Source organism: Anopheles gambiae, chromosome 2 (assembly GCF_943734735.2).
Source record: "Anopheles gambiae chromosome 2, idAnoGambNW_F1_1, whole genome shotgun sequence".
Taxonomy (NCBI): domain Eukaryota; kingdom Metazoa; phylum Arthropoda; class Insecta; order Diptera; family Culicidae; genus Anopheles; species Anopheles gambiae.
Window position 1 is genome coordinate 1255553 of NC_064601.1, and position 24180 is coordinate 1279732.

At 49.0% G+C, this 24180-nt stretch overlaps 5 protein-coding genes across 8 annotated transcripts; 4 read left to right on the plus strand and 1 right to left on the minus strand.

Annotated features, from left to right (window-relative positions):
- The first annotated feature begins 4474 nt into the window (after nucleotides 1-4474).
- LOC11175981 (probable E3 ubiquitin-protein ligase IRF2BPL) lies at nucleotides 4475-11216 on the plus strand. Its single transcript, XM_003435721.2, has 2 exons — nucleotides 4475-4749; nucleotides 9685-11216. Exon 2 carries the CDS (start codon nucleotides 9704-9706, stop codon nucleotides 11075-11077), a length of 1374 nt encoding a protein of 457 aa, XP_003435769.2. The 5' UTR covers nucleotides 4475-4749; nucleotides 9685-9703; the 3' UTR covers nucleotides 11078-11216.
- Nucleotides 11217-11316: 100 nt separating this feature from the next.
- LOC3290436 (uncharacterized) lies at nucleotides 11317-13294 on the plus strand. 3 transcript variants are annotated; one of them, XM_061646200.1, is made up of 3 exons: nucleotides 11317-11994; nucleotides 12179-12552; nucleotides 12628-13294. In XM_061646200.1, exons 1-3 carry the CDS (start codon nucleotides 11900-11902, stop codon nucleotides 12633-12635), a joined length of 477 nt encoding a protein of 158 aa, XP_061502184.1. In that variant the 5' UTR covers nucleotides 11317-11899; the 3' UTR covers nucleotides 12636-13294. The 3 variants fall into 3 exon arrangements, with proteins under 3 accessions (XP_061502184.1, XP_061502185.1, XP_551649.5); XM_061646201.1 differs by having other exon boundaries at nucleotides 12179-12535; XM_551649.5 differs by having other exon boundaries at nucleotides 12179-13294.
- LOC11175741 (DNA polymerase zeta catalytic subunit) lies at nucleotides 12812-24171 on the minus strand. Of its 2 annotated transcripts, XR_009765020.1 has the most exons (11): nucleotides 23536-24171; nucleotides 22054-23469; nucleotides 21887-21991; nucleotides 19747-21820; nucleotides 19496-19675; nucleotides 16452-17512; nucleotides 15800-16373; nucleotides 14361-14665; nucleotides 13746-14280; nucleotides 13312-13674; nucleotides 12812-13257 (listed from the first exon to the last, which is right to left on the minus strand). XR_009765020.1 is itself a non-coding variant. In XM_061646196.1 (10 exons), exons 1-10 carry the CDS (start codon nucleotides 23889-23891, stop codon nucleotides 13534-13536), a joined length of 6747 nt encoding a protein of 2248 aa, XP_061502180.1. In that variant the 5' UTR covers nucleotides 23892-24171; the 3' UTR covers nucleotides 12812-13533. The 2 variants fall into 2 exon arrangements, 1 of the variants encoding a protein (XP_061502180.1); XM_061646196.1 differs by having other exon boundaries at nucleotides 12812-13674.
- On the plus strand, nucleotides 14786-15777 carry LOC1281971 (chymotrypsin BI). Its single transcript, XM_321961.4, has 3 exons — nucleotides 14786-15171; nucleotides 15239-15391; nucleotides 15453-15777. Exons 1-3 carry the CDS (start codon nucleotides 14809-14811, stop codon nucleotides 15717-15719), a joined length of 783 nt encoding a protein of 260 aa, XP_321961.3. The 5' UTR covers nucleotides 14786-14808; the 3' UTR covers nucleotides 15720-15777.
- On the plus strand, nucleotides 18216-19307 carry LOC1281970 (trypsin-1). Its single transcript, XM_321960.5, has 2 exons — nucleotides 18216-18871; nucleotides 18962-19307. Exons 1-2 carry the CDS (start codon nucleotides 18341-18343, stop codon nucleotides 19235-19237), a joined length of 807 nt encoding a protein of 268 aa, XP_321960.3. The 5' UTR covers nucleotides 18216-18340; the 3' UTR covers nucleotides 19238-19307.
- Nucleotides 24172-24180: the final 9 nt, after the last annotated feature.

The following is a 24180-nucleotide window of genomic DNA, read 5'->3' on the forward strand; positions in this document are numbered from 1 at the left end:
GTGGAGATTCAACTTTTTCTAATGATGGTAACTGATCGATCGGTTATATTCTGTTTGAAATGAATCCGATAACCATTACAAAGCAGGTGAAAAAATGAACCCACACACACACGAAACGGATTGTATGATTTATGATGAAAATTGTGTGCTCCTCATTGTCCGCAACCGCCGCCGATGACAATATCGAGGACGCTTTCCATTATATTCCCAAGAATATTCTGCTCTGCTAACGAGCTTCTTAGTCTGATTGCGCGGCAGATTGAAGGTAAGTGAAAAAGAATTATCTCCTTGCAGCATAATCGTCACCACCTACCTACCTGGTCGTGTCCTCTCTTTTCGCTCCCTTTATTGACGGTCTCAGATAAATGAGGTTTTTTTTTTGTTCGAGCGAAGAGCATCTTTTAACGAGTCTTTTTCATCCGATTTTCCTTCACTGTTGATTTTACGTGGAAAAGTTTCCCCCAGCAAAAGCGACGAAAGGTGGTGGGGTTCTGATTTGCCATCAATAATCGGGAGATCCCTTGGAGTCCTTGCGACGGGAGGAATCAATTTCAATCAAGTAATTTAAATTAATGGAAATGAGGCGCCAAACGCGCCCGCTGATGAGCTTTTTTCCATCCCACAAAGAAGGAAAATCTATTGCACATTTTGTCGTTTCGCACTCTATTTGTTCTTCTCACTTGAAGTTGTGTTGAATATTCATGATTTTAGAGCAGCGTGGAAGTGGAACAGAGCGAAAAAAAGGCGCACTCATACATTTCTCATTTTTTTTGCATTCACACACCACCGTTAAAGGGGACTCGTTGCGGCCGGAAGGCTTTCCACTGCTGCTGTGTCATAGCTGTGTCCTATTGCGGTGTGAAAAGTGCGAACAAAGTGACAGTTGTCGTCACGTGGACGGACATGGCCACGTTTTAATATGAGAGAGGGAGGAGGAGGAGGAGGAGGAGGAACAAAAAAGTCATAAAAAAAACCCCGAATGCCATACCAGCCAACAAATGAGTCCTCGCACTGCCAGAGCAGAGGAAAGCTGGTTGGGGGAAATGTTACCATTTAGCATAACGAGCGTGTGGTGGTGGTGGTGGTGGTGGTGGGGGAGGGGGAAATGTGGACGATCGGAGAGGTGCCTACCGCAATTGTGACCGCCGGCAACCGGTTGGTTGGATGACTGGACGGATGAATTCCTCGACTGGGGCGGTCGCGTGCAGTCGTCAAACACGGCAAATGCCAACGGTACTGAGGTGTCGGAGGGAAAATTTTCCATTGCAAAAGACGGGAACGAGTTTGATTTTTCCAACACTTTCAAACATTTCTACACTTTCTGTTTAAATGGAAAAAAATATCAAAATATAGTTGATTAAATAAATATAATTGGATTATAGGAATATTATTAACTGAAAATAATATTATTATCCAAATAAAAAGATAAATTAAATTTAAACACTTTTTCTAACATTAAACTCTACCCAAAACAAGCCATATTGTCCTTCTCCTCATGAACCAAAATCCAATGAAGGGAGGGTCCTTTTTTCCTCCCATTTTTTCTTCATTTGCATACCACCCGGTTGGCTCCATCTGCTCCCACCACCACCACCCAGCACCACCACCACCAAGGAACCACAATAATGGGAGATTTGTAGCATGAAATTGTCCGCAAATTGCTTTTAGAAATGTGTTCGTGTTTCCTTCTTTTTTTCGGTTTTGTTTGTTTGTACCGAACGCAAAGAAAGGATAGAAGAAGGAAATAAAAACCAAAAAAAAAAGATGTAAAGTGCGTTGAAAAGTGGAATGAAAAATGTGCGAAAAAGAAGAGCGATTTTTAAGAGCAAAATTGACACTCACCGAGGCCGAGGGAAATGTTTGTCTCACTCGATTCGATTTCCCACCATCACCACCACCACCACCACCACACAGTTGTGCATCAATCATGTGTAATTGATTTAAAAGTCCGTCCAGCAGTTCCGAGGCACGCTTTGCAACGCTTTGAGGAAGATTAATTGAACGAACGGAAGGAAAATGGAGCAAAAAAAATCGAAAGCCTTCCCGATTACAGCAACGACAAACTCACTCAACGTGCAGGATAATCCACCGGGGGACCAAAAACCGTTGGCAATTTGCATTTTTTGCGCCCCGCGAATGCGATGGAAAATCGAACGAGTTTGTTTAATTTACTAGAAAACTTGCACCGATCGGCCGATTGGCACCGATTCTCTCGAATGCTTTCGCTCGGCCACCCAAATTTACTGCCCAAAAGGCGTGTTTGTTTGTGCAACGGTTGCATTCGAGACCGAATCTCCCCTCCCTCCCACCCCCACCCCCAGAAAAAAAGAACTGTTTGCTTCCCAAGTGCAATTAACGGTTGAAAACGGACACGGACCACAGGACCAAACCGACCGGGTCCACTGCCGACTATCGCCACCGTCACGTGCCATTGAGCAGAGGGAAATTTATTCGGCAGAAGGAAAAGTGGAAAAAAAGAAACACTCGAAAACACAGGACAAATCCACGCCTCGCTCCACGGACACAAAAAACGTGACCATAAATCATCCCGCTTTGAAATGCGCTTGATTTAATGCGCCGGCAGTATTACTTGAGACGAAGCGCAAGACGCGCGCACCACGCGGTGGTTGCGTATTTCTTGCCCGGGCCGGCTCGCGCGTAATTTGATCGCTGCTTGGTTGCTGTTTGCGCTGGAAAATTAGCGCGCATCAAATTGCCGCACCGTAGTGCACGGGGGTTTTTGAAGATTAACAAATTGCTTTATGGAGGAGTTGTTATCGAGGACGAGGGAGAATAATAATATATTACAAACGGAGTAAGAGTGTCGCAAATTAATCAACATTGTGGTCGCTGCTGTAAATGATTCTCGCATATCTCTGAAGGCAAAAACTGACGAAAATTTCGAAAGTCATCTCCAACGAACTGAAACTTCCACCACACATTCTGATGGACATCTTTATCCCTGAAGCAATGCGCCACATGAACGCAACGCATTCTCACCGGTTGGATCACTCGGGCTCCATCGTTAGCGAGCTCTCCATCATTCCAGCCATCCATCCATCCATCCGCACGGATCGCTGGCTGTCGATTTTGATGAGCCTATTTTTTTGTTTTCGCCCCTTTTCCCTCTCGATTTTAATCCCTCTCGCTGGTGCGTTCCATCTATTTTTCAAATTATGCACCTCCTTCCCATGGTGGCGGTTCGCCAACGCGGCCAATGGGTAGATTTTGGGCCAGAGCTGTATCCGGTAACGGTGACAACAGCTTCCCTCCAAAAAAAAAAGGGAACGAACGTTGGTAGAAGACGAATTGTTTAAGTTCGGTGGCCACTAGCACCCGTCGAAGCGTCGAGGGATTGCCTCGTTTTTCCTGTGCTTTTAGTCAGTGTGTGTGTGTTGGGTTTAACATTCCCGGGGTGCTGCTATTCCAAAATCGGGAGGAAATCTGGCTGCTGCTGCTGCACCAGCCGGAACCGCAGATCCGGTCGCAATCATTGTGGAGATTTAAAAGCAGGTAAGGGGAGGGATACTGTTCGACAGCTCTTCGCAGAATAATGACACACGCCGAGGAAAAAGGCACTTATACACAGGTATTTCGTTGTCTTGAAGCCAAACAGCCTCATTAAAAAGCAATAAAATGTACAGTAAATATAATAAAAATAGCAAACTAAAACTTCGCCCCAAACACGGTGCACCAAAATCCGTACATCACTGTATCACTTCCATCTCCCAAGTGAAGTCATGGCATGCTGCTGCTCCATGCTGCGGTTTTCACCAGTTGCTACCGACTCCTGGCTGCAGTGATTGTAGTAGGTAGAGTAGCACACCACCCACCCAACGCACTCCCCTTCTCCCTCCCTCCCTCCCCCAGTGGTTGTGTTCGACAATGACGTTATTCTGCTCGGTTCGTCCTATTGTGTCGTCGTCGCCGTCGTCACCGTCGTCGTCGTGCCGGGGAGGATGCAAATGCGCGCGCTATTCACGGAAAATCTCTCAAAATCTCACCCATTTGCACGCACTCGCTCTCGCTTCCCCGACCCTATTGCCGGCTCACTCTTTCGCACGGGGACGACGCGGTCGCGTGTGGTTGGAATACTTTATTTTCCTCCGGCTGGGTCTGGCTGGCAGGGTTTTAGAACGTGGTGCTCGTGCTGCCTCTGCTCCTGTTCCGGGATTTTATAACGCTCGAATTGACGGAGCGGATGGGCGGGCCTGGCAAGGGGGGGTAGCGGTTGCGGTTTGTTTGCCGGTGTGATTTTCCTTTCCATCGCATTGCCGAGCACCGACTGGAACGGATCCCGCCAATCTCGGTACATCCATCCTCCCTTCCTTGCTTTCTGTTCACACACACACACACCACCACCACCATCTGTTGTTGCGGTCGTTCATTTGTAGCGCAAAAAGGGACGCGAGTGGTCGGGGTGTGGTGGTTGGGCCACCCGAGCTGGTGGATGATTTTACGTAAGTGGCAGCTCAGGGATTCATTCCATTTTAAACCACCGAACGGATCGGTCGTAGTAGGTCTTGCGGCAAGCGTTGCCGAACGGTGTTTTCCGCCTCGTGCGTTGCGTGATTTGAACGGTGGACTACGCGGGAAAACACGTGATCGATCGTCAGATCGGGAAACGGTTTTTGTGTTAAAAGTGATTGGAAAATTGTGCATAACATTAAAAACAGTGAAAAGCAGTAGATGAGGAAATAGAAAGTTGAGTAAAGTGTGTGTTTGCGAAGAAACAATTATTTAACCAGTGTAAGTGACTCTTTACAAAATTACAATTAATTGTTCATTGAAGAAGGATAACAACATGAAAAGGATACATATTTTGTAAAAAAAAAAATGTCTATGAAAGCCAACCCAATTTTGCACTGAAAAATGCACTCAAATTTGGATAAAAGCCACATAATTATCGGACAATCTGATTGATACTGGCTCCAATTACCACTCATCCAAAATGCACCCGATAAGCAGGATTGCAAGGGGGATGAGGAGGGGAAGTGCGTTTTTCGCTGGAAATGAGTTTCTAATCGCGTAATTTGTTCTTCCAACCTGCCCACCTCCCGTCCCGCGTTGAGTTTGACAACAAAAAAGGCACACGCATGCACACAATGGGTGGTCGCTGCTAACCCCTGTTTTTTAGCTTGAATCGTGGTATTGTTTAAAGGAGCGGGAGGAGAATCCTCCACTTAGTGCTACAGGTTTTCGACCAGGTTCTTCCACCGTGCCACACACACACAGTGCGTATAGTTTGATTTATGAGTGAGCGACTAACATCAATGTCCTTTTTAATGGAAGGGTTAACACATGAGCCGGATCGCGACGATGGTGATGTGTGCTGTCGGGAGTTATGTTACGCCTGTACTGCCTCTCGCTGCCCTTATGCCCCTGTGGCTGTGTGCGTGTGTGTGTATGTGTGTTTGGTTCGAAACACGAAACACGTGCACAGTGTGACCACAGGCAGCAGACGTGGAAAACCTTCCGATTAAACAGTAACCTGAGTCCTGGACAAGTACCATCGCCATGGGAATCAGGAGCGTGACCGTGGTGATGGATTTAAACTTGCCAAAAGGGGGTTAAATATTAGCAAACTGCTAGTAGGGTTCAATTTTTTAGCTTATCGAAAGGTTTTTCATAATATTTTCAATTATTCTTTACATTATGTTATTGATCATTATCTAAGAATGGTACGACCGTCATATATTTTTGGATAAATGTGTAAAAAGGCACTTCTTCTTTTGTTTTTGTCTTATCACGAACATTTTTCGCATTAATTTCAATAATTGTTTAAAAATTGAATTTCTACCGATACGGTTTAAGAAATCATAAATAAAAAACCCAATATTGGAAATTTACATAAATTTACACATAAACAGTTTCTCATTATCCTCATAATATAAAATCAATGCCAAATTTCAACCGACAGCAGAACAACACAAAAATCAAAAGGAAACAAGCAAATCCACACAACTGCAACACTGACGACAGGGGAACCGATTTTGAGTGTAATTGAATTTCGTCCTGTTCGCATAAATTTGTCACCGCAAGGACACAATTGTACCGCATCCCGGTATGTATGTGTGTGTATGTGCACTCCACTCTTCTATGTATGTGTGTGCATGTGTCTGTAAGTGTTTTACGCGTCAATCACTTATTTATCACAGCCGCGGTGATGACAACCGTTGTGGAGTGCTGCCGCAAGTGCGTCAAGTGAAGGCCAAAACGAGGGGTCGAATCTGTGTCCAATTGGCAGGGTGGCGGCAGGGAGGGAGGGGCGAAGAGAAGTTCATTTTTTAATCACTATCACTCGGATCGGAAAATAGAAACGATATTTACCAAAGGGGGAAAGAACGAGAAATTTGCGTCGGTTCCTTCCTTTTTTAGGGTTTTAAATTCGGCGCTCGAGTTCGATGCAAAACACAAGATACGCCTCAAAGTGGGAGAAAAGGGTGAAAAAGGGGGAAAAAACATCCCTTCCAAAAAAAAGGGAAAATGTCAAATGTGAGAGAACCCCTAATTGTGAATTGATTCCCGCTTTCCGCGTCGCGTCTTTCGCGTCGTTCCACGGGGATGACGATGACAAACAGCACAGTTCGGTCACAGTTTTTCGAGGGTTGATTTATGAGATGTTTCTCCATCGGGCGATGTAAAATGGTTTTAATTCCCCCGCAAAGAAACGAAAAGGTTTGGCGTGTCCAACCCATCCGGGTGACCAAATCCGGCCGCGCCATCCATCCACTTTACCACAATTAAAGGCAATGGAAGAAAGCTGCTACAGTCTTTGCTTTCGCCTAAAGCGCTGAGCAGCAATGGGCAGAAGAAAATTTATGATGATTAAAAAGGATTTTCTTTTTGTTTGTGCGGTTTCTTGTGTATGTGTGTGTCTTTCTTCTCTCAGTGGACCTAAGATCCACGCGGCGGGGCGGAAAACTTTCTTCGCGAACAATATTGCACACCCATCATCTTCTGTCTTGCAAGCAATCCGAGGATCGCGCTTTCCTCGCGCCAATTCCTGCGTCCTGCGAGCATTTTATTTCCCATTTTTATTGCAACCGTTTGCGCGCCCGTGTGCTTGCATGGATTTGCAGCATGGAAAACCTGGAGAAAAAAGGTGCCAGGAAAAGGAGAAAGTTTTTTAATAGCAAAAGTGTGTCTGCCTGTGTGCGGAGCTTATTTGTCGCCGTTGCTTTTATGACACCGTCAAAACTGAGCTGCAATCGTCATAAAGTAGAGCATGCAAAAACGTTGGGTTGCTTTTAATTGGAGGATTTTATTACAAAAATAAAGAGGAGTTTGAGAGCAATTCCCGGGTTTTAATGTGTAGCAGTAGCCAAACAAATCTGGTTTTATATCCCAACTCCTAGCACAGCCCGGAGCGAATGCACCTGAACGTGTGCAAATAATGTTTTATCACACCTTCACACCATCAAGTATCACAGCGCCGATAGGACGAAGAGAACGAGCGCTTAGAATTGACACTAATCGAGACGGGACTGGGTGGAAAACTCGGAGTGAAATCTTGAATTGAATTCACACACCACACAGCACGAGATGAAGACGTTATGCTACGTTAGTGTCAGAGTTTGCACAGTGCTGCTGCTGTTGGGCTGGTTTTGATAGCAATTGTCTTCGTTCAATAGGAATTCGGGGGAGAAGAGCGGTGAAAATTTATTTTAGATTTCCATGTGACATCCTTCAGATGGAAGCTCCTGTGGGGAAGGTTTTCAATGGGAAATGTCTTAGCCGTGAAGGTAATGGGTTTCTTACCGGGGTGGGGTGGTGGGAAACTAACTCCATTTTCTTATATCACTTTCCCGAGATGTAGCCGAGATTCTATTGTTTTTCCCTGCCCCTGGAGGAGATTTGTGTCCGACGAGTTGCCTACAAAAGGTTGAACCACCAATGCCGGAGGACGGATGGGACGAATGCCCATGATGAATCATTTCAGCAAGATAAATCTGTTTTTCCACCTCTGGATGGGTTGGGACATTTAGTTTTTGCTTTTTCAACTCTCTACCGACCGACCGACTCTTTAACTTGCCAAACAGCTCAAGCATTCAAGGCTTAAAGCAAGAAGCACTGGAGCAATTACAAAAACCGCACGTTTGAAGACGCACTTTTCCACCCCTGATAAGAATCGTTTCGTTAAATCGTACCCCCGTCCAACAAACTGTTTGTACTGCGCGGCGGCAGCAGCTGAAGCGGAAATAATTAACTCCAAATTAACTCGAAAACCATCTGGTGGTGGTGAGCGTAGTGGGGTGATGGTTCTTTCCGCGGCTAACCGAAACTGTGCCAGCTTTAGCCGAAGCGCAACGGAAAGTGTGCAAACAGTGTTTGCGGTTGCGATTTTATTTTATTTCATTTTACGCTTTATCGTGCGCCTCATCATCGCCTTTGCTAAGTAAATACGTCGCCAGTAAAGGAAGAGGAGGAGGAGGTGGAGATTGTGGGTTGAGTTCCCCGAAAAACTCGTCGCAAATTAAAATTAGCATTGCAAAACGGTTGCTTGCGTGCGCTGTCGTTGTGCTCCGTTCTGCCGTGCCATGCCGCGACCGTGGTTGGATTTTCCTTTTTTTGTGTGCAACTAGGAGGATGAAAACTTTTGCATTTTATTTACAACGTGTCGTGTACAAGCTTCCTCCATCCAAAGGGAAAACTTTTGCTCCACAGCGTGCGCTGTGATGCGCTCCCCGCACATGCTTCCAGTTGCGCTGCAAAGGAGTAGCAGCAACCGAAAGCGATTGGTGGGATTGGACCGCGCAAGTGACACCTTTCAAGGATTTGATTTCTTTCTTTTTTCATCCGCTCGCTCTCGCTCCGCATTGGAATGTCGTGTCCTATTGCTGTGCCTTGGTTTGGTGCCTTAGTGGCTTCGTGGAGCACACGCTAAAAAGTGGGAGGAGAATATAGAACCATTCGTCGCCATTCGGAACCTCCTACTCGGGAAATGTGGACACACAGACCACGGCTACGGGTATGGATGCTTTGCTTTGCTGAGGTTATTGTTGAACCGTTGCGCTTACTGTGTATACAACATTTGATTTAAAACAATTGTCAGTCACTATTTTCCGAAACAGTTTTCCTTTCGAAAGAGCAGAAAACTAATTTACCAACATTTAATTTCATTCCATCTTCAACGTGTCGTGCTTCCTGTGGTGTCAATCACGAAAATACAGCATTTGCAGTTTTCTCCTCAATATAAACGAAACATCACACTCAAATGGGAGTTTTACACACGGGGAATGTCTGGGGGTTTCTACCATGGGTATGACATTCATTCATTCATTCATTCAACCTGCAACAACCCATTGTTCTTTCACGAGGGTTTGATGGGCGATTGAAAGGATTGAAATGAAACTTTATGCGATATATCTCATCACACGTGTCGTCCGGTTTCCGGTACAGACCAGGTCTATTGGCGAGTTGCACCTCGAACCGTTCCTTTCCTTCCGTCAATCCTTATCTCTGCATTCAGTGAGTTCGATTGCATGTTATATTTTATTCAAATTAAATGAAAACACACCGCATTCGCCCTCACCATGGATGGCACACAGAAATCGCGATTGGAAATGCACAAGTGTTGGAATAATTTACACCGAACTCATTTCCACGTTTCTCTGCTTGCACTCTTTTGGTTCTCGCTAAAAATGTCACTTCTTTTTTCGCTCCATCTTTTCTCTTAATTAGAATCCAAATCGATAGGAAAATGACGGAAGAGCTTCAAACCCAACCACAGCCACAGGCGGCTCCACCAATGCAGCCGCAACCGAAACCGCGCCTCGGTCCGCAAGACTATCGCAACTCCGAACTCGTCACCAAGCTGATGGCCGCCAATCCGCCCTACCTCTACTCGCCAGCCGTCGGTCCACACAACTTTTTCTTTAGCGAGATGCTCCGTTCTTTGGTCGCGAACAAGCGCAACGAAAGTCTGCGCAACGCAACGGAGCAACTTCACCACCAACAACAGCAACAGCAACAACAGCAACAACAGCAGCAACCGCAGCAACAACAACCCATTCAACATCCAAACCATTTGACCAGCAACCAGTTAGCGCTTCAGGCCGCATCAACCCGTCGGCCACGCAAACGCTCCTGGAGCCAGCACCGATACTATCCCGACGCGTTAAAGGACGGCAAAGACGCGGACGATAGGCGACCGACCCAGCCCGAGAAGCCACTCGAGCTAACGAACAAACTGTCGTCGTCGTCGGCGTTCACTAGAAGCATCAGCTCGACCACGGGCCCTCCAAAATATCCCGACGGGCTCGATGGAAGCCCCTCCGAGGGCTTCAAGGCACCGTCGTTCCACGATCGCAAGCCGCACGACACGAAACCTCCGACGGCTGCTGGCGTTCCCGATAAGGCGCCGATTAGCAGCAGCACCCTGCTCCAGGAGCCTCCGGCAGCTTCAATGCCACCGTCCGATCTTATCCTTCCCCCTCCACCTCCCGTCTGGTATCCTCCGCTCTACCCACCCTACGGTATCGATCCATTACACTTTTTCATCGATCTGCGCGTCTCGGGACACATTTACGACCGCAAGAAGGAATCCGGCTCATCCAGCAACAGCTCGGAAGACTCGGTGCTTACGGTAAAGCGCGAACATTCCAAGCTCATCGGAGCGGGCAACGATCGGCAGGGGTCGGCATTCAGCGTTCCAAAGCCCAGAGACGGCAACAAACCCGCACCGATCAATCTCACCGCACCGCTGGAGGAGGGTGAAGGTGTGCCCGGCGATGGGTACGGTGCAAAGGAAGGCACGGATCAGCAGCCACCAACCATGGGATCGCTGTTCCTGGGCGATGCCGGTGATCATAAGACGATCGAGGCGATCAAAAGCACCAACTATGTGCTGCAGAATTTGCCCCGCATTTACGGCGATCTGAACGGCAATCACAAGCTGGTCGATCGATGCCTGACGGAGGACGACGAGACGAATGGGAATCTGAGCGATGAGCAGGAGCAGGACAGCAAATCCATCGGCTCGGCGGACGATCTAAACGGGGAGGAAAATAAGTATAAAGATGTCGATTTGAACGTCATTTCGGACGAGGAATCGATTGCGGTTGATGAGAATTGAATCGTTACTGAGGGGAGGGGCATGGGCTCGCCAAGTGGAAAGAAAGTGTTTAGCTATCAGATGTATCTTTCGCTTCTCGTTGTGCCATATAGCGCATGCTATTTCATAATACACGTAAATATATTGCATGTATAGAAGATGGCGTTCGGTTGATTGCATTTTTGGTAGGTGTGGGAAAGAAATTCAAATGGAAAAAAGTATAACGGGAAGAAAATTGAGAAAAAAGATGAAAATATAGAACAAAGACATATTTATTTACCTCTAAATTGAAACTAGAAACGTCATTTAAAAGCATAACAATCCTTGCACTAATAAATAATTATTTTTCGTATCAGCTACCAGGCTGCTCCACCAAAAACTCAACCGCACGTTCTGGCCCACCACAGCAACTGGCAACACTGCCCACTTCGTTGAATCGTTCAGCTTCGCTTTCGTTAAAAAATAGGGGTTGCGCTTTGACGTTTTCGTTAAGTGTCGCTAGACGCGCGCACCGGCGGGGTAGGGGGTTGCAACCGGCCGTGCGGAAAATTCAAAACAAACACACAAATACAGCGCACTCTCGACGCAAGTACACACGGGCGCTGTCGCGTATCGTTCGCGTCTCTCTAGCCTCTGTCGCAAACACAGTGCGCGCTCACACGCGGATCGCATAGCAACGGCTCTGGACGCACCGCACCACACACAGACGGTTGTCGTAACGCGGGGCGCGCATTTTTGCAAAATTCCAGGAAATCGTTTCCTTCGCTCTAGCGCTCTGTGCACTTGTGCCCCCCCACCAGTTTAGTAGGACCTCGGACATTGGCAAACGGACACGGTGAAAATATGAGCAATCGACCATTTACGGCAAAATTTCCTCGCTATCCCGAAAATGGCGATGAAGTGTTCATTCGAGGGAAGCTGAAAGACGACGCCAAGAGGTAAGAGAGAGAGAGAGTGTGTGTTTCCAGTGCTATAAATTCCAACTAGGGAATGTGGGGAAGGAAACGGCCGCACCTTTTTGCTAATGACGGAAATAACTTTCTTTCTCCCCGGCCCCGTCGCCGGCCATTACGTCACGCACGCATTTCTGGTGCGTTTGTGCGTTCTGGTTTGGTGGTTTAGCTTTTCCGTGAATTTCTGTCTGCCGAGGCCAGCGCAGGTGGCGGAACACCAAACACCGCCGTACATTGCGCTCCATTTTAAAACGATTTACGACGAGCGCGACGACACTAGCCGCGTGGTGCTCAACTGGAAGAACTTGCAATGGCAGCAGGAGGAGGTGCTGGACAACTACTGGCACGTGGATCGGAGCCAAACGTTCCGAGTGGTATTCCGACTGCACGAAGATTGCATCAAGGTGTTCGTCAACAGTGTGGACCATCCGCCGGACTACCAGTTTCCGGTGCAACTGCCGCTCGACCAGATCGAATCGATCGAACTGTGGGATGATGTGGAGCACGTGGAGGAGATATCATTCCGGTACGACAACGGGAACTGTAAGTCACCAGCTGGAGCAGGTTGTCTCTCATTGGACTCTTTACCCTTTTTTTCACCCGGATATATCTTTGCAGCTTACTAACCCGTTGAGATCCCAGGGTTAAGAGGCTCGCATCGCATGCGGCAATCACGTTCGATCGTTCGTGACATTAAGCATTGATCATCGTGATGATCTATCTGCTCTGCCGCACTGCACTGCCGAGGCCGCATGCTCGCATACCGTTTCTTGTGTCGTAAAGTCGCCACTCTCCAGGCAGCTTCTTCAAAACGTCCACGAATATATTCTACCGTCTAGTCATACGTCAACTACTACTGCACAGTATTGCGCCCTACGATCGCCCGTACACCTACCTATGCACCTTGCGACTTGCGCAACGAAATGTTACTGTGGAAGTGCCTTACTGTGCCTTTCTGAGGGTCAGGGACGGTATGAGTCAAGTGCCATCCGAGTCATTCTATCGCGTTATCTACAAGGCAGCAGCAGCAGCAGCAGCAACACACATCGTTACAATCGGACGAATCAACCGTTGGTGCTAGTTTACCCATAAGTATAGGTATAGGAAGCGTTGAATCGAACGTGCGTAATGTTTGTATTTTATCAGCTGCTATCAGCACCGCTGGACTTTCCAGACGAGCACGCTTCTTCCCTCGCGCGGGTTGCTTTTGTGTGGAACATTAACTTCGTAATGGGTGGTGCCATTTAGCTGAAAATAATAAAAGTTTATGTTTTGTTTTGTTTCAGCAGTAGCGTTCATTACCTCATTTCGAATAAAATAGGGGGGCGTGGGGGGAGGGTGGTTTTTAAGTGCTAATTGAATTTATCGGGTTTTGGTGCCTGGTTTCGAAATGCTAATAAATCGTGACGAAAACGTAAATTATTGCGGCGCTGTGATTCGAATACCACACTGATTGCGGTATTCAATCATCGGAATTGATCATAAATAACAACAACAAAAAGGCAAATAAATTACTTATTCCCCCTAAAACAGCTCCTCAATCAGATCTCGATAGTACTGCGCCTGTTTGTGCTCCAACTCACGACGATTCAGCGAAAACACGACGGGACAATCGAGCGATATGCAGGCCGTTTCAAACGTTCGCTGGCAGCACGATCGACACATCTGCAAAGAGACCCAAAAACAAGGAAATCAAGTAAATGGTGTTCAACTTCCCCTTTTCGTGTGACACGCACCTTCTCCGTGAGGACGAGTTTCCGCTCCAGTTTGTTCACTTTGTTCATCACATGCACCAGGGCACGCTGGGGCTGCTGCCGGCAATCTTTACACACTCCATGATGCGTCTGCTTGCCACAGTCCACGATGCAGTTGGTGGTGGAGAAGTACTGCGAGATGGTGATCTTCTTGTGCAGTCGCTCGTCACCACCCACCGTGGCCAATGCGGCACCCATTTTAACGACCGGTGCACCACCACTGCCACCACCACCACCACCGCCGCCGGTGTTGTGCAACATGAGCGTCTTTCTTGGCAGCTCACTGTACCATTGGTGAGCATCGGCGCCGATCAGCAGCAGACATCGATTCAGCGGCGGAATGATGGCCTTGGAGATGTAATAATTGGCGTTTATTTTGAGGCCCTCGTTCGACAGCAGCTCCTCCGGGCTGCGCACCAGACGGATGAGCGGCACGAGCGGTGGCCCGTTGATTATCACGTACGGCACCCGTTGGCCCTGTCGCGGGTCACGCCGCGGATCGGTTAACTTCCATTTCCTGCAACAATTCAGCGTGTGTTAATAATGGGCGGCAGAAGGACGGCTTTACGGTGCGACCGGGACCGGGACCGGGCCTACCTCATCAGTTCTAGCGCTGGAACACAGGCGCCCGGTTTGTAGCCGCTTTCGCCCCGGAACTCTTTGGCGAATATGAAATCCTGCAGATTTACACGGCCCTCCAGTATTTTCGTAAACTGCCGACAGGTGTACTGCTTCACCTTCGACACGTCGCACGTCTCGAACAGGATGCGCAACACCTTCTCCAGCATCTTGGCCACCACGGGGCACCCATCGCGACGGACCGTTTCGATGCCTTTCGCTTCGTAGATCGGTTTCTCCTGATCGGCCGACTCGTACATGTATCCCACGTAGCGTTTCTTAGTCTGCGGAGGCGAATCGCAATCAGAAAACAAACACTCCACCTTATCAAACTACACGTGTACGAGAGGAGCTACGAGCTCTTGAGATCAACACGAAAGCGCCGGCTATAAATACACCGGCTAACGATTCCCGATTTTACAGCAACATGAAACGATTAGCGTTTATTATCATCCCTGCCCTCATTGCGCTCGGACACTCGATCCGGCCGCCCATTATCGAGGGCACGGAAGCCAATCTGCACGAGTTCCCGTACCAGGTGTCTTTGCAGTGGAACTTTAACAATGGATCCCGCGCACGGCACTTCTGCTCGGGTTCGATCATTAACCAACGGTGGATTCTAACGGCGGCACACTGTCTGGAGGAATACACCGAAGACGGGTGGTTCGAAGTCGTCGCCGGAGTGAACAACATTGCGCACGAAGAGGCGGGAGCACAGCGACGAAATGTTACCCGCTATGAGCAACACGAGTCGTACGATTTGTCGGCAATTCGGTATGATATTGGAGTGGTAAGTTCATGTAAAAGCCGAGCACAAAAGCGATGGAACGTCTCTGTGAATGATTAACTCGTTACAGCTCCAACTTTCACATCCGCTGGATCTAACCCGGAACATCAAAACGATGAGATTGGCCACGAAAGACACGCTGATCCACCAGAAGATAGCAAAGTTTGCCGGCTGGGGATCAATCTCAAAGACATGGGAAGACATTTACCCCGACAAGCTAATGGTAAGGCGTATTCGTAGAAAATCAAGCAAAAGTACACGAACGATCATTTTCCTTCTTTCAGAAAGTAAATCTAATTCTACGCACGGAAGAGGATTGTCAGACGATAGGGAAGATCGACGAGACCCAGATATGTGCCGGAGGATACAAGAACGTTACTGGCTGTACTGCAGACTCGGGCGGACCACTGACTGTGACCATTGACGGTGAGCAGATGCAGATTGGCGTGCTTTCGTATGGCGAGAAGCCGTGTCAGGCTCGATTGCCCATTGTGTATTCGAGCGTTATGTACTTCCACGATTGGATCCAAGACGCGATCAAGGAAGACTAAGCACACCTCTTGCTCTGTATCTTAAAACACATAATAAACAAACCCCCCCAAACATGAATCTAGTGCCTTTTTACACTTACCTGCAATATCGCTGGCTGGTAGACCTTCTCCAGCTTCAGCTTCACTGGCGGTGGGTTGGCGTTCGTGACCGCTTCGGCAATTTCCTCCCCTATCTTAAACGCAGCTTCCCTGCTACGCCCCGGACACAGCACAAACAGTGAATCCGTATCACCGTACACAACCTTCGCTCCCCAGCGTTCCGTCCCCTCGACTAGCTTGATCGCTCGCTCGAGCGTTTCCCGCCCCTTCGCCACGACACTGTCGCCGATCTCGACACACGGCATCCGTCCGCTGAAGTTGGCCGCCGTGTACCCGTACGTCACGTTCGCTATCAGCTTCAGTCCGAGCTGGCGCGAATGTAGCACGCGCTGCAGCACACTGTTGTCCTTGTGCAGTTTCATCGACTTCTTCACCATGAGCCGAGTGTTTAGGATTTCGCTTAACATACGCGGCAGCACACCTTCCCGTACGCGCTTCTTCACGAACGCTACGCCGCACGGGGAAAACGTGACCAGATTCTTGTCGAGCAGGGCTTTCAACATTTTCGGCGGCACGCGTAGTCGCGAAGCGCCAAACTCAAACGACTCCGTGTCCCTACAAACAATGAACCATTAAAGCAACACTTGGCAGAGGGAGAGAGAGAGAGAGCAAAGCGACCATTTCTTTACTTACTTTCCAAGATGCTCGATGCGCCCCAGACAGGTGGAGAAACAGTAGTTGTACGCAATGATGACGCTGGGATAGAGACTCTGGAAGTCGAGCACAATGATCGGATCGGCGTAGAAGCGCGAATTCGGCTCGAGGATCAGCGGCAAATACTCGGGAGCGCGCATGTGCGCCCGCTGATTGATGCTCGGCGATACGGACACAAAGTTCCTCGGCTTTGCTATGCGCATCATCATGCTTTCCACGCGGAACTGGGACCCGCGGGACAGCACCTCGTAGAACTGTATGCCGAACAGCTTGGCCAGCTCCGCCGTGCGACCGATCAGATCGAGCTGGTTCAGTATTTCAAAATTCCCATTCACCCGCTCGAGGTAGTACTCGAGCACGATCCACCGGCTGTACGGTTTGCTCCACAGGCGAGACAACTGGCGGTAGGAGTGGTTCGGAACGCGCCGGTGCAGTATGTGGTACACCACGTTCTCGAACGTGTACGAGGTGAGCGCGATCTCGTGCCGCATCAACCGCCAAATGTCCAGCAGAATGCGGCCCGGTATCTTCAGGCCGGCACTGTAATCGTGCATTTCGAGCAGTTCGCGCTGTTCCTCTTCCGACACGTGCACCGTCTCGGCGGACGGTACGCGCGAAAGCCGCTTCATCAGATTCATTTCCAGTGCGTAGCCCCGCTCGATCACGTAGCCCCAGGATACGCTCTCGATCTCGTACCCGGTAAATATGTCCGGATCCCAGAAGGAGATCAGTAGCAGAAACTTCTCGTACAGTTCGCTCTCGTCGGACACGAGCACGACGTCGGCCACGTAGGGACACTGGTTGTACTTGAAGCTCGCCGTCTTCCCGCCAGCCTGCCCCAGGACGCGTTCAAACTCGCGGCCCTCGTGGTCACGGTTCAGTATGATTCCACACACGGACGATGCCCGCGGATGGTTTGGGGGAACATCGTTGTGGATGCGGTAGAAAATGGCCGCAATCGGATCGGTGGCCGGATTGGGCCGCAAATCGCCCCGGGTATTGACATGAATCTCAACCGACATGACCGTTAGATAGTTGTACTGAAAACGGGCCAGAAAAAAAGAGGAATCAGTTGTTAGAATGTCATCTCCATTTCTAACTTGATCTGTAAATGCGTCTCGCTCGAATGTCATCACTAACTGCACCAACAATTTGCAAGCTTGGTTTTCCATACAAAACATCATTTTAATTATTACTGTCCCATACAAATGCATACTGCATACATACACCACTACCAACGGCTTTTGAGAAGCTTACTGGAAAAAGGAAATCAAATCGAAAGGATCTTGTAAGAAACCATAATACAGAGCAATAATAACGAAAAATACAAAATATACACAAAGAGCTATAGAAGGACAAACGAAAAACACAAACCTAAACAAACAAACATATAAACCCTTTCAAGAACATACATTGTAGCGAAGAACACGTGACAATAGAATTAGCAAACACAGAATTCGCAAATCGTACAGTAGCACCAAACACACACACACACACACGATGACAAAGATGATTAAGCCCTCGGTTATCCCCGGCCCGTGAACGTTGTAAAAGCCCCTCAAAGTCTCTCGAGTGGTGGCTTTTCTGAAGATGATCCTTAAACCAGTTCAGTGAAGAAAACACTCCAAAGTGCGTCACACGCTCACAGCGATTAGCAGTTGATGGGAAAGGCCACGTGCTTTGCACAGAAAATGAGAGTCGCGCTCGGTTTATCTTTGGAATCCCATCCATCTTCAATATTGTATACTGGAGTGTTTCGTCGGGCACACGACTGGTATAAAATATCCATCGGGTCTGGTTGTTCCGTCAGTTCAACGACTCGGCTCGACTCGTAACAACACGCAAGACAAGCGGCAAACAGCAGCAAGATGGCAAAACTACTACGTCTGGCAGCTCTGGCAGTGGTGCTGGCGGCCCTGGTGGCAGCTAAACCGTCCCGACCGAAGATCGTCGGGGGTGAGGAAGCGATCGCGCACGAGTTCCCCTACCAGATCTCGCTGCAGTGGAACTACAACAACGACGAGCAGGATCCATTCCACTTCTGTGGCGGTTCGCTGATCGCTGAAAAGTTCGTGCTGACTGCAGGCCACTGCGTACCGAGTGCGATTTCGCCCGATGGCTTCCCGGAGGCCGTTGCCGGCGAGCACGACTTCAGCCAGTACGATGCAGGAGTACAGCGTCGTCGCATTGCCGAGATGTACGTGCACGAGGACTACGAGGGTAGCGTTGGGCCCAACGATATTGCCATTTTCCGTGTCGACAAGCCGTTCCATCTGAATCGCAACATCCAGCTGGTCTCGCTGCCGGAACCGAACGCTATCCCAACGGGCGAAACCACCATCAGTGGATGGGGATCGACATCCTTCTCCTTTGAGCCCTCCTATCCGAACATCCTCATGGTAAGTTGGTGGTGGGCAAATTAGCCCATCAGCGTAGTAGCTTTGCAAGGCCGTTGAACTAAACCCTGTTGCCTTGTTGGTTGATTACAGAAAACTACCCTCCCGATCATGGATTTGGAAGTGTGCCGTAAGATCTACTTCACGGAGACTGTTGCGGACAGCAACATCTGCGCCGGTACCATGGAAGGCACCTCGAGCGTCTGCTCGGGAGACTCCGGCGGCCCGCTGGTCCAGATCGACGACGAGATCGTGCAGGTTGGCATCGTGTCCTGGGGAGGTATTCCGTGCGGCGGTTACAAAAACCCGGGTGTTTTCGTTCGTGTTTCGTACTTTATTGACTGGATCAATGACAAAATCAACAATTGAATTACAATGGGCGCGTGATCGATGAACAATGTCCTACGCGAATAAAGGCTTCAAATGAAGTGCTACCCTATTTGGCCGTGTGTTATTCTCGCTTACTCTTAAAATCCTTGTATTAGCTAAAACAATCATGTCTGTGATACATGATGGACAAACAGGTTAATACAGTGAACACACCACAAACATAAATTAAAAGATCGAAGCACCCTCACTCCACTATGCGATCGTTGGTGCAGCACGCCAAGTCGCGGTTCAACTTACCTCACACTTGGATTTGGCGTCCTGTAAGTTTTCGTAGTCCACCTTGAACCCGAACGTGTTGTCGCTCGGTGTGGCGGACGAAATGTTGGCATTGCTCTGTTCCAAGTCCGACTGGTTGGAGGAAGCAATGCTCGATACCGGTGCGATAGTTTCTTCTGCAGCGTTCTTCTCCGCTTGTTCCTACAACGGAAAAACACGACATTGTTTATCCATTCCACATACACGCACACACATCACCATCCGTTACTGACCTCGTTCGTTGCAGCATTCGGTGCTGCCTCGGTGCTTTCCATCATGGAAGATTCGATTGCGTCACAGTCTTGGGATGGTTTTGTTCGCTCCTGCATTGTCGCGTTCGTTTTGTCGGTGGATGAGGCCGATGGTGCAGCATTTCCATCGTTAGCTACCAACACACTAAGATTGAGCGAAGATTCACTGTCAATCTTTGGCGCTGGTAATCGGGCCGGCGTTGCACCATCGTCCACCGTCATGAGTGTGTCCACCGGTTTCACCTTGATGGGGCTGTCTGAATCGGCGGGCCCTTCCTTGGTGGCAGCAGCAGCAGCAGCAGCATCTACCGACCGTTTGCGGCATCTATTATCAATCCACTCGCTCGCTTCGGTACGGCTGGGCGGAAGCTGCGATGGAGTGATCGCAACGGAACCTTCCGACGCTAGCAGCTCCTTCATTCGATCGGAGCTTGGACCATTCGCACCGACCGGGCCAAGCACATCGTTTATGTTTTCCCCAAACGTGCGCTGCAGGTTATCGTAGCGGAGATGCTTCAACGACCCAAGCCCAGCAATGGTGCTGGTGAATTCTTCCACATCGTTCAGACTGTTTCCCCCGACGTGTAGAACGGTATGGCCAACCTCTTTCTTTCCCGTCACATCGGCTGGATCGCTATAGAACGGGGTAGGGTTAATGACAGCCGGAATTTCGAATTTATCTATTGCCTGCTGTGCCTCGGCACGTGTCGGTGCCACTGCTGCCAGCGACACTACGACGGGTTGTTCGTTCTCTTCCTTTTCGGTAGGATCTTTGTTCCACGTCCCAACACAGCTGTCGTCCGAATCGGAGTTAATTTCGTCAAGCTCGCACAGCAATGTTTTCTCGCAGAAACTCTGAATATTTGCATTTTCTTCTTCTTCGTCTTCTACCGTTTCGGCTTCCGCATTAGTTGCCGCCGCCGTGTCATGGGTTTGTGTTTCGCCTACAGCATCTTCCACCTCATCCATCAATTCGACCACACCGTCCAGCTGGCTTTCGATGGTTACAGCCGGTGCAGCCGATTGTTTGTCGCTGTCGTCGTCGGAAATATTGATTGTTTCATTCGCTGCAGTTGCATCCTTTTGGAAAAGGTCAGAGAGCGGTATTGCGTCGAGCAAACTGGGTGTGATCATCCGAAAATCATCCTCCTCATTGTCCGGAATTGAAATAATGGGCTCCGGCTCGATCCCCTTTTCTTTCGGCGGCTTAGGGCCACTTTTGCTGTTTAAAGAGGTGTCCGAGTTATCATCAATCGTAATGGTTACCCCATTGTGCTTATCTGGCACGTTATTTTCGTGGCTTGCTTCATCTTGCAGAGAACTGGCCGGGATGTCAGAAGCATCGTCATCGATTCGTTCCATTTCTTTATCCCCCGACACCTCATCGCTGCTAGTCGGCAACGAAAACTCCACATCCATAGTGTCGCTATCCTTAGTCGTTTCATCGGTTTCGACCATCGTCACACATTCGTTCGTCGCCGTTTCGGCTGAACATTGATTTGTCGGTTCATTTGTACTGTTGCTTTCCAACACCTTCGATACCTCCGGTGGTGTTGCCATAGCGTCCGAACTAGGCACTGTATCGGTGGTTTTATCGTTCGCTGTGCTCACCAAGGACGTGCATTCAGGACTCTTGGAGACGGAAGTTGTCGCATTGTCCGAAAAATCGCCCGTTTGCTCAACGCCTGCTTCCGGTGGAGTCTTGCGCGGCGATGAATATTCGGACAGCGACAGTTCACTATTGACTGCGGGTTTGTCCATAAGTAACAACGGTTTAATCAGCACCTTTGGCGAAAGCCGTACGATGTTTTTGAACCTTTCCGACAGAATTACTTCTATCTGCTGCTCGACGTCCAGCTTCAACTGCTTCGATTTTGGCTGTCCTTTGTCGTCGGTGCTCTTACGCCGGCAGCGCTCGGACTTTGGTGTGGACGGGCCCTCGAGTGGATCGTAATTGTTCAGCAAATCGTAGGTTCGCGCTAGTTGATACCGATCATCCGGCTTGGGAACAGATGGTTTATGCACGTCGTAAGCCGTTGGATCCAACTTTTGCACGCTGCAATGGATGAATGGAGATGAGAAAATCGGAACAAACATTTCATTTTTCTTGCTTTGTCCTTACCGCACATGGAGATTTTTTAAAGGCGCCGTGGCTTCATCATTGCTCTTGGGAGATTTGCGATTGTGAAACAGAATCGATTTCTTTATCAATCCAAGCTTAGGGATCCTAAAAATGTTGAAATTCATCATTTATAAACGCTTGCTAGTATCGACCTTCAAGTGCCCTACCTTATTTCAAAGTTCTTCAGCGTGTTTGGAGAAGAATCTTCAAACTCCTTCAGCACGCGATTGGCGCGCTCTTCATCCTTCTCCTTGGGAGAAGGGGCGAACCGCACTCTGCGCGGAGTCAACGATTTCCGAGCAATGGGTTGCGTCAAGTCGATGCGCATCTTCTTCGCTGAAGAGTTGGCCGGTGATTTACCCTCCTTGCTGTCCCTGTTACGCTTAGGTGTGTTGGGGGTAAATGAATCATCACCTCCGTCTAGCTGTGGAATGCGGCCACCAGCCAGTAGATCCTCGTCGCTGTCGCTGAAATATGGCTCAGCCTCGGGCGCGGTGTCGTTCCCAGCAAAGGCTTGCTTCTGGGTCAAATCAAGCAGAAATTCATCATCCGAATCAAAGCTTGCGTCCTGATCCTGATTCAGAGCGGCTGACCGGTTCGCCTGACCCGACATGAGACAAACCGTCTCTAGATCTCCGCACATCGAGGCGTTAAGTATTTTGTTGGCCTGCGACAGGTTCAGAGTGGCTTGAATGATGCTCCGGTTACTTTCACCACTCTGCTGAGTCAGTGGGGCCAAGAGACAGTCGCCTTCAATGTTTTTGCTTTCATTCTCTTCGAGTTCGCGCATGATTTCCAGCAGATTGTAATCCTCCTCATCGAGCGTTACGTCCAGATTCTGCGACATGGAAATGATTTTCCCTTCGTCCACCACGGACGACGCATCGAAATGGTAACTTATTTGAGAATCGTACAAGCTTTCGTTGCTCTGAACACCGCTAGCCCGTGCATGGATGGCGATGTAGGACGCATCCAGCAACGCTTCTCCCTCCGATGCTTCAGAGGGATACGCTGACGACGACACTTTGGCCTGATCTTCAGCAGACGAGCTGGGCGTGGGCTCTTTCAACAGCTGCGCCTGCAGACGTGCTCGGTAGAAGCGATCGCTTTCGGTTACCACTTCAACCGGTGGACCACAGCCCTGCGACAGATACATGCGTTCCGGTTGCTCCAAACCCAACAGTGCCCGTCGAGCGTGTTCGTCCTTCCAGATGGAAGCGATGCCCGGATTCGCAAACTCTCCATCTTCCTTGCCATCGGGCTCACGGTTCAAAATGTCCGATGCTAGCGCATCTATTTCGTACTCAGAAGTGGTCATTTTCGGAGGGATATTGCGGTCGCCTTCGACGTCGCCAGTCCTTTGACGCAATCCTTTGGAGTCTAGCTCCAAGAAGCTCATCCCATACAGATTGTAATCGATGAAGAACTGCAAGATGTAGGGGATGTGAGTCTCGTGCACTTGATACGATCCCGACAGGATGGTTCCATTCATCAACAGCTGGGTAGCATTCCGCACCAAGTAGGGGTTGTACATGTAAATCTTAAAGTAATGGTGCGGGTTACGATGGTAGCCATAAATGGGACTGCAAAGTAAGGCGAAACATGAGCCATTGGTCACCCGAAACCGTGCCGAAAGTGCGCATACTTACATTCCTTTCACCAACACTATCTTGAAAATGTGCTTGGCTTGGGACGATGCCCGTCCCAGCATAACGTTGATACCTTTGTCGAGTGCACCGGCCAGTTGATAGATCTTCTTGTCCACCGCCAACCGGTCCGCAACGGAACCATCGTAGGGCACGTAAAAGTACGGAAAGACACCGTGGATGTGGACGCAGCTATGCGTGCCCTCGGCGTTTGAGCCAAACAAACGGATGACCGGCACTTGTTTCACTTCCGCCCCACGGAACTCCGAATAGCACGTATCGAACTGGGGATCCGGCTTGCTCATATAGTGATCCACACTAACGATGCGGATCAGTGTTTGGTTTTTATGTTGCACCATTGTAAAATTCAGATTCAATCTTCCTTAGCGTCCCCAAACATAACCTTCAATCAACAAGATTCGAGCGGTAAAACTCCTATATTCGATCAATACGCCCAACCTGCATGTAATTTTGGTTGCGTCTTGTGCCGCAAGGAAGTTTACACTCCTTTTTCATCTGAAACACTCGCACGCGCCATTAAATCGCATTAAATGCGGACGAAAATCTTGTTACGCCAAAGACGCGCAAAATTGTAATTTATTTTTTCCCAAACGAAGCCGCTGTCAAAAACGGGAAGCTGTCAAACGC